The sequence below is a fragment of the Panthera leo genome, chromosome A2, assembly GCF_018350215.1.
Source record: "Panthera leo isolate Ple1 chromosome A2, P.leo_Ple1_pat1.1, whole genome shotgun sequence".
In the NCBI taxonomy this organism is placed as follows: domain Eukaryota; kingdom Metazoa; phylum Chordata; class Mammalia; order Carnivora; family Felidae; genus Panthera; species Panthera leo.
Genome location: NC_056680.1, coordinates 7,769,549 through 7,783,656, shown reverse-complemented (window position 1 = coordinate 7,783,656; position 14,108 = coordinate 7,769,549). Strand labels below are relative to the sequence as shown.

The window sequence follows — 14,108 nt, the reverse complement described above, 5'->3', positions numbered from 1 at the left end:
TGAAATGTCTCTGTTAGCCACTGCTGTCGTCTCTCTGAAGGCAACTAATGTCATCTGGTTTCCTCTTTCTGGTTCCGGAGACCCTTCGTCCAGATACAAGGAAATCTGTACACATACTATGCTTTGGCATCTTTTGGAAAAATCGTAACGTCGAGTGCCTGGCTGGCTCGATAGATAGAATATGTGACTCTCAATCTCAGGGTTGTGAGTTCAAGCCCCACGATAGGTGTGGAGCCTACTTAAAAAACATTTTTTTTTAATGTTTCTTTCTTTTTAAAAAAATTTTTTTTTTATGTTTGTTTATTTTTGAGAGAGAGGGAGACACAGAATCCAAAGCAGGCTCCAGGCTCTGAGCTGTCAGCACAGAACCCAATGCAGACTCAAACTCACGAACCGTGAGATCATGACCTGGGCTGAAATCAGATGCTTAACTGACTGAGCCACCCAGGTGCCCCTATCGATTCACTTCTTCTTGTTCTTCTTTTTTTTTTAAATGTTTATTTATTTTTGAAAGAGAGAGCGCGCGCATGAGTGGGGGAGGGGCAGAGAGAGAGGGAGACCCAGAATCCGAAGCAGGCTCCAGGCTCTGAGCCGTCAGCACAGAGCCCGACGCGGGGCTCGAACCCACGAACCGCGAGATCATGACCTGAGCCAAAGTTGGATGCTTTACCAACTGAGTCACCCAGGCAACCCCTCCAAAAAAAATGCTACTACTATGCAGAACTCTTTTTTTTCCCCTACCTGCTAGAGGTCTTCGGGAAGGTTCCACATACCCAGGCCTACAGGATTTCCTTGTTCTAGTTTATGGCTGTGTTGTGGCTCATCATTGAAATGTTAGCATTTGTTCCCTTCTGGGGGTCATTGGTCACTTCTGATCCTTGCAGTAGTAGTAGCCACCTGCTCCATCGCCTTACCCAGGTTCAAGGGTATCTGTAGCAAAATTCTCAATGGGAATAGCTGCTTGCAGGACCGAGCCTGGTAGTGGGCCACCTGGTAAAAGACGTTGCCACTAGAATATATTTTGATATTTGATAGGGCAGTCGCTTTCCAAAATTATCTTGCTTATTCTTGTGTGGCTACTTATTTAAAAAAAAAAAAAAAAAGTTGGGTGCCTGGGCGGCTCGGTCAGTTAAGTGTCCGACTTCGACTCAAGTCACGATCGCACGGTTTGTGGGTTCGAGCCCCGCGTCGGGCTCTGTGCTGACGGCTCGGAGCCTGGAACCTGCTTCGGATTCTGTGTCTCCCTCTCTCTCTGCCCCCACCCCCCACTCATGTTCTGTCTCTCTCTGTCTCAAATAAAAATATTTAAAAAAATTTTTTTTAAGTTGTATTATGGACAGTTTAAAGCACATGCAAAATAGGGAAGAATAAGGTAACAAACAAACCTGAACTTAAGCGCCAACATGAGCAGTTTCCAGTATCCACTGCCGAACATGTTTGAGCTCTACCCCCATCCGTTTCCCTGCCACTGGAGAATTTTGCAGCAAATCCCAGACATCATTTTCCCTGTAAAAACTTCCATACGTATCTTGAAAAGATCGAACCACAAACAATAACTGCAATCATTATCACACCTAAAAACTTTAACGATAATTCTTCAATATCATTGTGTAGCCTGTGAGTATTTAGATTACAATTTTTTTTAACGTGTATTCATTTTTGAGAGAGAGAGAGAGACAGAGTGCAAGCCAAGAAGGGGCAGAGAGAGAGGGAGACACAGAATCTGAAGCAGGCTCCAGGCTCTGAACTGTCAGCACAGAGCCCGCCGTGGGGCTTGAACTCATGAACTGTGAGATCATGACCCGAGCCGAAGTTGGACACAACCGACTGAGCCACCCAGGTGCCCCCCTAATTGTTTCTTAAATATTTACTGGCTCAAATAAAAGTGCAAACAAGGCCCACATACCGCACTGGATTGAGGGCAGCTTCCTTTAAGTTCTGGGTTCCTTTTTTTGCCCCTTGCAACATATTTGAGGGGCGCCTGTGTGGCTCAGTTGGTTAAATGTCTGACTTCGGCTTAGGTCATGATCTCAGGGTTTGTGGATTCGAGCTCTGCTTTGGGCGCTGTGCTGACAGCTCAGGGCCTGGAACCTGCTTCAGATTCTGTGTGTATCTCTCTCCACCCCCCTCCCCACTCTTGCTCTCTCTCTCTCTCTCTCTCTCTCTCTCAAAAATAAATAATTTAAAAAAACATTAAAAACTTAAAAAAACTGGATTGTTCGTCCTGTAGGCTTAATAGAAGTCTGATGTCACCCTTGTGGTGTAGTTTAATATGTTCCTCTGTTCTCCCTTTGACCAACCAATGCCCAGGCTCAATTTCCATTTCTTTCTTTTTTTTTTTTTATTTTTCAAAAAAAGTTATGTTTAGTATTTATTTTTGAGAGAGAGAGAGACAGAGACAGAGCACGAGCCAGGGAGGGGCAGAGAGAGAGGGAGACGCAGAATCTGAACCAGGCTCCAGGCTCCAAGCTGCCAGCACAGAGCCCCATGTGGGGCTTGAACTCACAAACCGTGAGATCATACCCTGAGCCAAAGTCGGATGCTTTGGCCATCCAGGCGCCTCTCAATTTCCATTTCCTGGCAAGACTTCCACAGGGGGCATTGTGCCCTCTCGACAGGAGGAACTCAAAACCAGCTTGTCCCTCCTTTTGTGACTTAAGCAGCCACTCAGATCCATCAAGGATCCAGTCTTTATTTTCCAACTTTTTTTTCTGAAAAATCGCACACACCTAGAAGTCAGAAGAATAACACAGTGATTACCCCTAGGATCCACAATTACCTAGATTGCTAGATATTACTTGGCCACCCTGTATCTATCTATCCATTCCTGCCATCCATCAACCCATCTCATGTTTTAGATACAAATCAAAATAAGTAGATGTGTCATCACCAGCACAATGTACAGCACTTTTTCATCTTCCCAAACTGTCCCCATTAAACACTGATGCCACATCCCGCTCCCCCTCGGCCCCTGGCGGCCACCACACTCTACTTTCTCCACTAGTTGCCTATTCTAGGGACCTCATATCTAAGTGCACTATGTGTCCTTTTGGTCCCGGCTTGGTTCACTTGGCCTAATGTTTTCAAGGCTCATCCATGTTGTAACGTGTCTGATGGGTTCTTCTTTTCCTTTTAGGGCTGAATAATATTTCACCGTATTTATACATCATGTTTCGTTCACCCCTTCGTCTGCTCGTGGACACTTAGGTGGTTTCTGTCTTTTGTGAATGATGCTGCTGTGAACCTTGGTGTCCACATATCTGTTTGAGTCCCTTTTGGATACATACCTAGGAGTGGAATTGCGGCATTGTATAATTCTGTTTGTTTGTTTTATAATGCTACGTTTTTTTCCACATGTTTATTTAGTTGAGAGAGAGGGAGAAACAGAGACAGAGAAACAGAGACACAGAGAGAGAGAGAGAGAGAGCATGAGCAGGGGAGGGCAGAGAGAGAGGGAGACACAGAATCCAAAGCAGGCTCCAGGCTCTGAGCCATCAGCCCAGAGCCTGACACGGGGCTCGAACTCACGGACCGCGAGATCGTGACCTGAGCCAAAGTCAGACGCTTAACCCACTGAGCCACCCAGGCACCGCTTATAATGCTACATTTAACTTTTTGAGGAGCGGCCTGCTTTCCACAGTGGCTGCCCCATTTTACATTCCCACCAGCCATGTATGAGGATTCTAGCTCCTTCACATCCTTGTTAACACTTACTACTTTCTATGGGTTATTTTTTTTTCCTACAGTAGCCATCCTAATAGGTGTGAAGTGCTTTCTCATTCTGGTTTTTTTTTTTTTAATGTTTGTTTATTTTTGAGAGAGACAGAGACAGAGTACAAGTGGGGGAGGGGCAGAGAGAGAGAGGGAGACACAGAATCCGAAGCAGGCTCCAGGCTCTGAGCTGTTAGCACAGAGCCCGATGCGGGGCTCGAACTCATGAATAGTGAGATCATGACCTGAGCCGAAATCAGACACTTAACCGACCAACCGACCAACCGAGACACCCTGGCGCCTCACTTTCATTCTGGTTTTGATTTGCATTTCCCTAATGGCTAGGGAGCTTGGGCATCTTTTTATATGTTTAGGGACCATTTATATCGCCTCTTTGAAGAAATGCCTAGGGGCGCCTGGGCGGCTCAGGCAGTTGAGCCAGACTCTTGATTCTGACTCAGGTCATGATCCCAGGGTCATGGGATCCAGCCCTGCACCAGGCTCCATGCTGGGCTTGCAGCCTACTTAAGGTCCTCTCTCTCCCTCTGCCTCTCTCCCCCACTTGTGCTCGCTCTCTCTCTCTCCAATTTGTTTTTTTAAGGTTTATTTATTTATTTTGAGAGAGAGAGAGAGAGAGAGAGAGAATCTCAAGCAGGCTCAGGGGCACCGTCAGAGTGGAGCCTGATATGGGGCTCGAACCCATGAACTGTGAGATCATGACCTGAGCCGAAACCAAGAGTCAGATGCTCAACCAAGCCATCCAAGCACCGTATCTCTAAAATTAAAAAAAAAAAAATAAATAAATAAAAAATAAAAATAAAATAAAATAAATGTCTATTCAAGTGCTCTGCCCATTTTTAATTGCTTTTTTGTTGTTGTTGAGTTATTCTCTTTTATTCCCCCCCCCCCCAAGAATACTGACCTCTCAGGTGAAGGTCTTTAGACCCTGCCTAGTAGTGTCTGCATTGTCCTCTTTAAATGTTGCATTGAAATCCCACCTTGTCACCTCAAGGAGAGTGTCTGGAGATCCCCTGTTAATTTCCTCTATAACTTCCAGGAATTTCTGTAATCTGGGTATCATCCCTTTTCGGATACACAGGTTTCTCACGCCATACAAAAGTAAAGCGTTCCCATGAAACCTTTTGTGAGCCAAAATGGCTTAAAGAGAGGAAATACTTCTCATTAATTTATACAGGAAAAAAATTGTTAGCGTTCCCAGACCCGAAGAATAACCTCTCTTCGTTTTTTCTGAGACCTTAGGGCACATCCTACTAACGGATGCACAAAGTAAATCAAGATAAAGTACGGATGCTCAGAGACACAGGTCAGAGCCCCGGGGGCTGGGGGCTGAGATGCTGCGCGTAATCCCCGGGACGGGGCTTGGCGGTGTCCCTCTCCCTGCCTCTGCGACGTCCACTGCAAAACCAATGCCGAGTACTATTTTCGCTTTTCATCTTTTCTCATAAAAGGGCAAATCGTTTTCAGATTTCTTTCGGTTCCACAAAAACAGGTACTAACGCAGGTCTTTCGTAAACGTGAAGTGGCGTAACGGAACTTCAGAAAAGTGGGCGATACCAGTATTATTTACAAATACTTTTGATTTTGGTTTTAGGGGATCTCGCGGGACTTTGTGGGAAACGGACTGGGGGGAGACCCGACTGGAGGGGGAAGGTGCTTCGGCTGAGAGAGGAGGGGGCGTGGCCTCAGGACGGGGAGAGGGCATGGGAGCTGGGTGCCATCAAGGACCCCAGCCAGGTCCCTCTCTGGAGCTTCGGAGGCGCGAGAGGAAGGTCAGAAGCTGGGGAGACGGAGTAGATGGAAGTCTTAGGGTCCACCTGACCCCCAGTCCCTTCTCTTGGGTGGAGAAACCGGCTGCCCGGAGGGGTGGGCGGGGGGGCGGAGGACAGGGGTGAGGACCAGTTACAGGTAGCATCCTCAACAGATGGAGGCTCCAGACTCGGCTGTACCCCAAACACCCGGCCTCAGCATGACCCACGGGGAAGGGGGGGGTCCTCGAAGATCTTCAGAGGTAAAGGGCCCCCCCAGTAGCCACTCAGCCAACACACAGCCAGTCACAAGGGCCCAATACATGTAGGCTCTGTTCATTTTCACATCTTCCCTCATCTCAGGGGTCCCTCAACTGTCACCCCCAAATCTCTTATTCGCCCCCACAAGGAATGTTGACATCTCCCACTGCGCTTTTAGACCCTGCCTAGAAGTCCCCCCCCCCGCTGTCAGCTTGAAATCCCACCTTATCACCTCAAGGACAATGTCTGTCAGGAGATCCCGTGTTAACTTCCTCTCTGGGAACAGGACACCCCCCTTCACCCAAGTTCATCAGGAAGGAGGTGTCTTCCTTGTGCTGAGAACAAAGGAAGCCGACTGCGTTAGCATTTCCTGTCAGTGCATTTAGAGGCCAGCGATGTGAAGTCAGGTCTGCCCCTTCCACGACCCAGCAGCACCCTCCACGTCGTCGCTAGGTCCCCCACTCTGGACCCTCTGGGCCACAGAACATCCCCTCTGCCCTTCCCCAGGTCGGGGCAAAGAGCAGCCCCTGGACTTCTGTAATTGTAACCACTGTGGCTGTGCTTCCGTCCCCCGGGGTGCCCCGCCTGCTCCCCACTGCCTTGCACCTCATTAAGGCAACTTCCTCCTGCAGGCTGGCCACGATGTCACCTTCGGGGCTGCTGCGGGGGGCCTGCAGGACCACACTTATCTCCCTGCTCCTGGTCTGCTGTCTGCTGCCCCCAGGTGAGGCAAGTCAGCCTGGGGAGGGCTGGAGTTGGGGGATCAGGGGAGGGTGGGGGAATGGAGAGAGCAAAGCTTTCCACATCCTGTTGCCCTGGCTGCCGCAACACTTCCTTAAACTCCCACCTGACAGGGGGCTCATCACTGGCCTCAATAGAAAGTTATGGTTTCCTTAACTCAGGCTTCAGGGCTCTCCTGCCTGTGACTTGTCTCCTGACCCAACACACACACACACAGACAGACAGACACACACACACACACACACACACACACACACACACACACAGTCCCTCCCTGGACCTCTGTCTCTCCTTTTCCCTCTGCCAGGATCACTTCCCTTTCACTCAGATAACCAGTTCTTACTTTCCCTTCTGATTTGTCCCCTCCTCCAGGAAGCTTTCCCTGACATGCTTCCTCCTACAGTCTGGATCAGGGGCTCCCCTAGCCTGCCTCGGAGGCTTCCCCAGTTCCTGATCAATCATCCGTCTTCCCCACCGGACTGAAGTACCATGAAGGTACTTCATGATGGTGAATGTGAAAAGGTGGGGCCTGCAGAAGGGTAGATTGAGGCACTGGAACAAACAGCAGTGTCCCTCTGTTCCCACAGGTGCCCAGGGGCAGAAGTTCCCACTGAGGGTGGAGCCCCAGAACCCCGTGCTGCCTGCAGGAGGGTCCTTCTTGGTAAACTGCAGCACGGATTGCCCCAATCCCAAACTCATCACCCTGGAGACATCCCTACCCAAGAAGCCAGTGGGCAATGGCCTGGGCTGGGCAGCCTTCCAGCTCAGCAGTGTGACCAGTGACAGCCAGGTCCTCTGCTCCGGCTTCTGCGATGGCTTCCAGATGACGGCCTCCTCTGACATCACAGTATACCGTGAGTGATTGTGCCTTGGAGGTGGCACTGGCCTTGGGCAGTAGTGGGGGTACATGGCCAGTGGTGCGGGGGAGCAGGGAACCCTGAGTCTCCAGAAAGGAACGAGGGCTCTGACCCAGAACTTGGACCTGAATGTGTGTGTGTGTGTGTGTGTGAGAGAGAGAGACAGACAGACAGACAGACAGAGACAGAGAGTTACATCTCAACCATATGCCAGGGCAGCAGCTGTGAAATCAACTTGCGTCCCAACAGGGATTCTTAAATGATACCTCATGTCTTTTATGTATTACTTTTATTTTCACGGCAGTTAATCATTCATGCATGTGGTTCCAAAATCCAAAAGTATAAAAAGGTGTGTGTTAAACCTCCATTGCCTTGTGCTGGCTGCGAGTGGTCACTGTTTTAAGTGTGGACACTAGGGGTTCATTCAGTCTTTAAGAAGTCTCCCAGGTGGGGGAGGTACACTTAGGAGCCCCATTTCACAGATGAGGAATTTAAGCCTCAACGGGGTAAAGTTGCTTGTCAGGGTTCATAGCCTGGAGAAGTGGGTAGTCTGGCCCTCGAGCCCTTGTTCCTAACAGATGAGTCTTCCTTCCCAGACCCCACTGTTACCAGTTTCTTTCTCTCTCTTTTTTTTAATGTTTATTTATTTATTTTGAGAGAGAGCGAGAACCAGTGGGGAGGGGGCAGAGAGAGGGAGGACACATGAAGCAGGCTCCAGGCTCTGAGCTGTCAGCACAGAGCCCAATACGGGGCTCAAACTCATGAATCGCGTGAGATCGTGACCTGAGCTGAAGTCGGATGCTTAATCGACTGGGCCACCCGGGAGTCCCCTGTTTCTTATGGTTCCTGCCAGAATCCCTCTGCACTTAAAAGAATACAGTAGACGAGAAAATAGAGTACGGACACTCATGGAACCTACCGTTTTGTGAAGCTTTCCTAGATACGCGTAGTGTGTGCGTGTGACCATGTGTAGGCTCCTGCTGTGGGCCAGTATCCGTTTTGTGTACCTGCGTGCGTGTCTGTGAGCGTATGTATGTGTGTCATCATCTCTGTGTGTCTGTGTGAGTGCACACGCGTGTCTGTGTGTGTGTCTCTGAGTGTGAATGTGAATGTACAGGTCTGTGTACGTCAGTATCCACACCTGTGTGTATATCTGTGTAAGCGTGTTTTCTATGTCAAAGTGTGTGTCCGTGTGTGAGTGGCCGTGGATGTCTGTGTCAGTACATGTCGGCGCATTCATATCTTTGTGTCCGCATTTCTGTAGAGGGCGTACATTTGTGTGTGTTTCAGATGCCTCTGTCCAGGGCTCTGCGGGAGCCTGTAGGCCCTGGCTCACCGGAGCCGACTGTACTCACCTTTTCCCAGCCCTGTGTCGCATTGGGTAGCTTAAAAGCGGCCATCGAGGCAGTGTTTACACTGTAGAAATTGGCGTATGCTCCATGCTGCGGCTAGCCCACCGCACCCCAACCCCGAGTTCCCGAGCATTCCTGGCATTTGCTGGCCTGTCATCATCTCTGACCAGTGGTGCCCCAGTGGGGGCCTCTTTGTTAAATATTCTAAAATCGTAAATAAAGGTTTCTCCTACTGTCCAAAAGTAAAGCATTCCTATGAAACTTTTTATAAGTCAAAATGATAGAAAGTGAAAAACCAATTAATTTATATTGAAAGAATGTTGAGCATTCCCAGACCCCAAAAATAACCTCTCCTAGGCTTTTTTTTTTTTTTAGCTTATTACTTTATTTTGAGAGAGAGCGCATGCTCCCAGAGGAGGGGCAGAGAGAGACAGAGAGGGAGAGAGAGGATCTCAAGCAGGCTCCATGCTGTAAGTGCGGGGCTTGAACTCAACAAACCATGAGATCATGACCTGAGCCAAAATCAAGACTCCGACGCTTAACTGACTGAGCCACCCAGGCGCCCCTCCTAGTCTTTCCTGAGACCTTAGGACACATCCTGCTAACAGATGCACAAAATAAATGGTGATAAAGCACTGATGCTCATAGACACAGATCAGAGCCCTGGGGACTTGCGGCTGAGATGCTGAGTGTAATCCCGGGAAGGGAGCCTGGTGGCACCACCCTCCCCGTGCAGGGTGCCTGCTCTCTGTATAACTGCTCTCTGTATAGCTGCATGCTATTTTCGTTTTTTGCCATTTTTTTAAATTTTATTTTTTATTTTTTAAAATTTACATCCAAGTTAGTTAGCATAGAGTGCAACAATGACTTCAGGAGTAGATTCCTCAGTGCCCCTTACCCATTTAGCCCACCCACCCTCCCACAACCCCTCCAGTCACCCTCAGTTTGTTCTCCATATTTATGAGTCTCTTCTGTTTTGTCCCCCTCCCGGTTTTTATATTATTTTTGTTTCCTTTCCCTTATGTTCATCTGTTTTGTCTTGTCTCTTAAAGTCCTCATAGGAGTGAAGTCATATGATATTTGTCTTTCCCTGACTGACTAATTTCACTTAGCATAATACCCTCCAGTTCCATCCACGTAGTTGCAAATGGCAAGATTTTATTCTTTTTGATTGCCAAGTAATACTCCATTGTGTGTGTGTGTGTGTGTGTGTGTGTGTGTGCGCGTGTGTGTGTCTCACATCTTTATCCATTCATCCATCGATGGCCATTCGGGCTCTTTCCATACGTTGGCTATTGTTGATAGTGCTGCTATAAACATGGGGGTGCATGTGCCCCTTCAAAACAGCACACCTGTATCCGGTGGAAAAATGCCTAGTAGTGCAATTGCTGGGTCATAGGATAGTTCTATTTTTAGTTTTTTGAGGAGCCTCCAGACTGTTTTCCAGAGTGGCTGCACCAGCTTGCATTCCCAGCCATTTTTCTTAAAAGCGGAAATACTCCAGATTTCTTTCCGTTCGTACTAACGCACGTCTTTCATAAAAGTGAAATGGTGTCATGGAACTTTTGAAAAGCTATACTTCCCTGTAGTAAGATGTGAAATATTTTTCATGGCAGCCAGTGCACGGGCCTCTGTGATAGCTGAGATCCGGGCTCAAATCGTTGAGGGTATGAGATGTTTCCCGAAGGAGGCCCAGGGTTCGGTACTTGTGCCTCAGAGGGACACTGCGGTTGCGGCGGGGAGAGGACCCAGCCTGGGAGTGTTGAGTCCCTCGTGACTGTGTCAGAGCATCCTGAGAGGCTGCCCTGGTAAGAGCCTGGAGAGCCTCAGATGGATTGGGGGGCGGGGGGGGGGGCGGCTGGGCCAGGCTCTGGGAGAGGCCAAGGCCAGAATCCAGGCCAGAAGCTGGGAGTAGCCATGGGAGTCCCTAGATGTGACATCAAGGAGGCAGGTGACTGGGCACCTGGCTCAGTCGGTTAAGCGTCTGGACTTCAGCTCAGGTCATGATCTCATGGTTCAGTTCATGAGTCGAACCCTGCACTGGGCTGTCTGCTGTCAGCTTTGGACTCTCCATCTGCCCCCCACTTCAAAAATCAATAAACATTATAAAAAAAAAAAAGGAGGCAGGTGAATACACGGGTCTGGAGTTGGGAGTCTCACCTTCTAAACCCAGCCGGGCCCCTTTCTGGCTATGTGTCCTTGGATAGGCCATCTCACCTTCGCCTCTCTGGGCCTCAGTTTCTCCATCTGTAAAGGAGAAGAATAATAGAGAAGATTTCACTTGGTTGCCTGTGAATGAAGGTGGATGGCATTTGGAATAGGAGGGGCGGCTGGGTGGCTCAGTCAGTTAAGTGTTGGCTCTTGACTTGGGCTCAGGTCATGATCTCACAGTCTGGGAGTTCAAGCCCCACAGCACGCTCTGTGCTGACTGCACGCAAAGCCTGCTTGAGGGTTCTCTCTCTCTCTCCCTCTCTCTCTCTGCCCCTCCCCCGCTCATGTGCTCTGTTCTCTGTCAAAATAAATAAACTTAAATTTTTTTTAAATTGGAAAGTCTAAGGAAAACTCTAAATAAACAGGAACTTTTATGAGTACTAATAATGTTGTATGTGGTCATAAGTTGGTCCCCTTCCTTCCTTCTTTTTTTTTTCCCTTCCCTTAACTGTGAATTTCTCCGCAACAGAAAATCTGACTTTATTTCAGTGCCTGGCAAGGTGTCCCACGAAACAGGAAATAATAATCATGATGCTAAATGACAATAGCAAACACTTCTGCAGGCACATACTAAGTAAGCTCTCCAGGTTTATTCAAAATTTCAATTCTGCACTGGGGCACCCTCAGCCCCCTCTCTGCTCTCTGGGGTGGGAGTTGCAGGGCTGGCTGCTAAGTGCAATTCTCCCCCACCCCCAACCCTACCCCAGGGTTCCCGGAGCGCGTGGAGTTGGCCCCCCTGCCCCGCTGGCAGCCCGTGGGCGAAAACCTCACCCTGCGCTGCCAGGTGGCCGGCGGGGCGCCCCGGACCAACCTCACGGTGGTGCTGCTCCGCGGGGAGGAGGAGCTGAGCCGGCAGCCGGCCGTCGGGGAGCCCGCCGAGGCCACGGTCACGGTGCTGGCGGGCAGAGACGACCACCTCGCCAATTTCTCGTGCCGCACGGAACTGGACTTGCGGTCCCGAGGGCTGGGTCTGTTCCAGAACAGCTCGGCCCCCAGGCAGCTCCGAACTTTCGGTGAGGGAAGGGACTGCGGACGGTGGGTTATGAGCTAAGCCAGAGTAGAAGCGCCCTGGCCGGGAGGGTTTGGAAAACGGAGTGGACTGGACCTCAACGGGTTCTGGGAAGGCATGCCCTTGGCTACTGGACCGTGCACAGCTTCCGTTGGGAGACTCGCGGCCGCGGTAGCCTACGAGAAGGCTCTGTGGGTGTATTCTGGGTAGGGGGTGAGCCAGGCCGCAAGGTATTCTGGGAAAGGACCGTGGTTGGGGGCACTGAACGAGTCATGGGGTAAGGGGAGACCCTTTCACGGTTCTGGGAGACCTCCTCCTGCTCACGCCTGCCCTTCTCCGCAGCCCTGCCCGTGACCCCCCCACACCTCGTTGTCCCCCGGCTCTTGGAGGTGGGAACGACGTGGTCCGTGAACTGCACCTTGGACCGGCTGTTCCCGGCCTCCGAGGCCCAAGTCCAACTGGCGCTGGGGAACCAGATGCTGAATCCTGCTGTCGAGAGCCATGGGGATACGATCACGGCCACAGCTACAGTCACAGCGAGCGCGGAGCAGGAGGGCGCTCGGGAGATTGTCTGCAACCTGACATTGGGGAGCGACAGCCGGGAGGCCCGGGAGAACTTGACCATCTACAGTAAGAGGGGGCGGAGCCAAGACGGCTCGACAGGCGGGACAAGGGGCGCGGCCTCGGTAGCCGAGTGGCGCCGCACAGATGACGAAGACTAGACTGGAGAGGTGGGGCCTGAGTCTCCAGAGTGGGAGGGGTTGTAGTGTGGGCGGGGTCTAAGTAACTAAGGGTATAGCCCAAGTGTCCCAAGTTGGATGGGGGCGGGGGGGGGGGGGGGGGTAGGCGCTGGGGACCCGCAGAGTGGCAGAAAGGCATGGCCTGATACCTCGAGACGAAACAGGTGTTATGGAGGGCGGGGATCCGATGTGAGGTGGGTGGTCAGTAAACTCCAGGGCAAGGCCCCGCTTTTAGGCTTCTGGGGGCCCATCCTAAACCTGAGTGAGTCCAGCGCCTCCGAGGGGACCGAAGTGACTGTGACTTGCGCGGCCGGAGCCCGAGTCCAGGTTACGTTGGAGGGAGTTCCGGCTGCGGCCCCTGGCCAGCCTGCCCAGCTTCAGCTAATCACCACCGAGAGGGATGACAGGCGCAACTTCTCCTGCAATGCCACGCTCGAGGTGGACAGGGAGATCTTACACAGGAACAGGAGCGTCCAGTTGCGTGTTCTGTGTGAGTAGGTCACTCTGACCTTTAAACCCTTGCTCCCCTTGTTTGGTGGGAAGACATTACTCTTCCTTGCCACGCTGTGACTCCAGTATGTCTAATCATTTGACCGTTTCATAGACGGTCCCAAGATTGACCAAGCCAAATGTCCCCAGCGCTTGACGTGGAAAGACAGAACCACCAATGTCCTGCGGTGCCAGGCCCAGGGCAATCCGGACCCCGAGTTGCACTGTTTTCAGGAAGGCTCCTGGAATGAGGTGCCCGTCGGGATTCCATTTACCGTCATGTTAAACTATAGTGGTACCTACTCCTGCCGGGCGGTCAGCTCTCGAGGCACATACACTGTGACCGTGGTGATGAACGTTCAGGGTGAGCCAAAACGGGGTTTCGGATCCAGATGGGCAACCCACGCGGGGAGAGTGCGTGTGTTTATACTCCTTGCTTCTCTGCATAGGTCGGAATGCCCATGCTGTCACCATCGTCATGGTGGTGTTAGTGACCCTGGGGTTGGTGACTACCACTGCGGCCTTAGTGTACGTCTTCGGGTTGCAGAAGAGGAGTGACATTTACCAAGTGAACCAGGGGAGCACTTGGTTGCCCCTGACGTCTAGGAAGCCCGAGGAGGCTGTGGGGGAGGGGCCGTCCTGAGCTTCGAACCTGGGGGATGCTGGACCAACGACGATAGGGGTTTGGCTGTATCCCGGGTTCCACACCAATAAAGCCCTGAAAATCCGGAGTCTGTTGCTTGATTCCACTTGCGCTAAGGAGCTCACCCACTGTGCTTTGCGTCCTTTGAGTGACTTTTTTTTTAATCTTTTTTTTTTTTTTAACATTTATATATTTTTGAGAGACAGAGAGAGACAGAGCGTGAATAGGGGAGGAGCAGAGAGGGAGACACAGAATCGGAAGCAGGCTCCAGGCTCCGAGCTGTCAGCACAGAGCCTGACATGGGGCTCGAACTCACAAACTGCAAATT

The 14,108-nt window shown here is 50.8% G+C and overlaps 1 protein-coding gene across 3 annotated transcripts; it reads left to right on the top strand.

Moving 5' to 3' along the window:
- The first annotated feature begins 5,405 nt into the window (after window positions 1-5,405).
- On the top strand, window positions 5,406-13,868 carry ICAM3 (intercellular adhesion molecule 3). Of its 3 annotated transcripts, none has more exons than XM_042928390.1 (8): window positions 5,406-5,501; window positions 6,371-6,462; window positions 7,067-7,333; window positions 11,607-11,912; window positions 12,251-12,538; window positions 12,884-13,138; window positions 13,253-13,501; window positions 13,587-13,868. In XM_042928390.1, the coding sequence occupies exons 2-8, from the start codon at window positions 6,381-6,383 to the stop codon at window positions 13,778-13,780; spliced, it is 1,641 nt and encodes a 546-aa protein (XP_042784324.1). In that variant the 5' UTR covers window positions 5,406-5,501; window positions 6,371-6,380; the 3' UTR covers window positions 13,781-13,868. The 3 variants fall into 3 exon arrangements, with proteins under 3 accessions (XP_042784324.1, XP_042784322.1, XP_042784323.1); XM_042928388.1 differs by lacking the exon at window positions 5,406-5,501 and adding an exon at window positions 5,670-5,740; XM_042928389.1 differs by lacking the exon at window positions 5,406-5,501 and adding an exon at window positions 6,158-6,245.
- Window positions 13,869-14,108: the final 240 nt, after the last annotated feature.